Source organism: Ipomoea triloba, chromosome 9 (genome assembly GCF_003576645.1).
Source record: "Ipomoea triloba cultivar NCNSP0323 chromosome 9, ASM357664v1".
In the NCBI taxonomy this organism is placed as follows: domain Eukaryota; kingdom Viridiplantae; phylum Streptophyta; class Magnoliopsida; order Solanales; family Convolvulaceae; genus Ipomoea; species Ipomoea triloba.
The window spans coordinates 8,432,088-8,434,587 of NC_044924.1; the positions used below are offsets into that span (position 1 = coordinate 8,432,088).

Genomic DNA, 2,500 nt, shown 5'->3' on the forward strand with positions numbered 1-2,500 from the left:
TATATATATATATATATATATATATATATATATATATATATTGATATTATATTTTATATTATATTATACATGGCTCGCGAGCGGCTCGTCGAGCCACGAGCCTAAAGAATTATAGCTCGAGCTCGGCTCGATTGTTAAACGAGCCGCTCGAGCTCGGCTCGAGCTCGACTTTGACCGAGCTCGAGTCGAGCTTTGACCGAGCGGCTCGCGAGCCGCTTGCGAGCCGCTCTGCTCATTTGCAGCCCTAACCTGAAATCTGTGCAAAGCATTTTTCTTGTTGAGTATGAAGATTTAACTGTCTCCTTTAGACCTTCATAGTCTCCCCCTGTTTGGGATTTTAACTTTTCTACCTTGACTAATTTTCTTTTGACTTTACAAAATTTTCATTACTGTGATTGCTAACACTTTGTTGTTTGTTTGTCTATCATGCACTGTTAGTTGTTGCTTCATCTTTCATGATAGATGTAGAGTGACCCCAAAGTTTGGAGTGTCAACTGAGGTGTGTCCCTACTTCTAGGGCAATGGCTGGTTAGTTTGAGGATTACTAGAACTGTTCAACTTTGTTAGTTGTTTCCCATACTTTCTGGGGGAGGTGTGCTGTGTGCATGGGGAGAACTTAGCTGTGTTTAGTTGTTTACACTTTACGTTTTGTTTGTTGACTATTGAAAAGTTGTTAGTTCATTGTCTATTAGTTGATGGTTTGAGAAAGTGATTAAGTTGGAGATCAGAGTTAGGTAGAGGAGATCTTAGTCATTTTGCCTAGGTATGCTATCTTAAACCAGCAATATGTATTTTTTTTTCTTTTGGAGGTGAGAACACCAGAAAAATGTGGAAGTTGGGTGTACACTCTTTAGGCTCAAAGGAACTGTGGACTAGGCATAGAAACCAGTTTTCCTGTGTTGAATATGATGGATGTTTCAGACACAGCTCTATTATTTATTTAAAACTAACATGGTTTTTAGTTATTATTATTGTTTGAGTTGAACTTGTTGGTTCTTTGTTTTAATTGCCACCTATTTTTGAATTTAGGTATGATTCACATTGTTCTGAAGAAATGATTTGTATATTTATCTTCATGTCAGGGTTTTGTTACGGCAGTAAATCACATGCGGTCATTTGTTCCTGCTATTTATGAGGTGACAGTTGCTATTCCTAAAAGTTCACCGGCCCCAACAATGCTACGAATTTTCAAGGGTCAGCCTTCTGTGGTAAGCCAGCACAATCTAAGTAATTGAAGACTCATCCTGTCATACTGCATTTTGCATGTGATTTGCTTTTCTTTTATGGTTTTGGTTTGGTTACCAACAGTAACAGCCTCTTTGAATCTGTTGAGCAACAGGGCTCTGTGTCCATTGAACACTGGTTTGATTGGACTAAAGATCCGCCCAATAGGGTACAGGTTTTGTATGTAGGCTACTAGGCCTTATGCTATATTTGCTTATATGGTGCAAATAGGCATGATTCTTTCAATCTTTGACTTTGTGTTGCATTTGGGGGATTTTACAACAGGGTTTGGTGAAATTGAGCTTCGGAAAAGCAATGCTTTAGCTTTATGATGATACATCCACTATTGGCCAGGAATTTAGAAGTTGACAATCATATCAGTTCATTTAGATGCTGTGTGTTTATGGCTAGAGAGTTCCTAATTCTTTTAACTATTATTTAATGTTGGTGCAGGTGCATATTCATTTGAAGCGGCATATGATGAAGGATTTGCCAGAAAATGATGATGACATAGCTCAATGGTGTAGGGATGTCTTTGTTGCCAAGGTTTTATACTTTTGTACTTTCTCATTTAATGCCTTCTGGTATAGGAGAATCAACTCATATGAACTTGAAAGCCAAGAATTTAAAATACTTAATTTGTGAAGAGTTTTCCGATTTTTCCCTCATAAATGCTTTCCACTTTGGTTTTCTGTAAAAACCTTCTTATCACCTTCTTTTTAATTGAGAAGGATAAGTTATTAGACAAACATATTGCTGAAGACTCCTTTGGAGAAGAACAGCTGCAAAACATTGGGCGGCCAGTGAAATCCCTTGTGGTAAGATACAATCTATTGCGAGTAGTAAAACACATTATAGCCTCCGGTTGTGTTACAAGCTAACTCGATTATTTTCTTTTTCAATAAACACACAGGTTGTTGTATCTTGGGCATGTTTGCTAATTGTAGGGGCCATTAAACTCTTCCAATCTTCAGCACTTTTATCTTCATGGAAGGGTATCACAGTTTCAGCCACACTGTTGGCTGTCATTACCATTCTTATGCAGATACTGATTAACTTTACACAGTCCGAGCGCTCAACGCCTGCCAAGGTTGCACCAGCAAAGCGACAGAATGGGAAAAAGGTCGTCGTGGAGAATGGGCAGTGAAAAGACGAGTGAGTGAATCACTGCACAATGGTATCCCCTGGCCTCCCAGATAGCAATGGTCCCTTCTTCACCTATAGATGCTCATTTTCTGAAGTAGAAGATGACCTTATGTATTATGTAGTGAACATG

General features: G+C 38.6%; 1 protein-coding gene across 1 annotated transcript in view; it reads left to right on the top strand.

Moving 5' to 3' along the window:
* Positions 1-2,500, top strand: part of LOC116030811 (1-acyl-sn-glycerol-3-phosphate acyltransferase 2-like) — a 9,662-nt gene that overhangs the window by 7,006 nt on the left and 156 nt on the right. The window contains exons 6-9 of the mRNA XM_031273146.1: positions 1,083-1,208; positions 1,678-1,770; positions 1,956-2,042; positions 2,138-2,500. The exon at positions 2,138-2,500 is cut by the window's right edge and continues 156 nt beyond it. Coding sequence (XP_031129006.1) covers positions 1,083-1,208; positions 1,678-1,770; positions 1,956-2,042; positions 2,138-2,371 — 540 coding nt within the window. The 3' untranslated portion in view covers positions 2,372-2,500. The remainder of the gene's footprint in view (positions 1-1,082; positions 1,209-1,677; positions 1,771-1,955; positions 2,043-2,137) is intronic.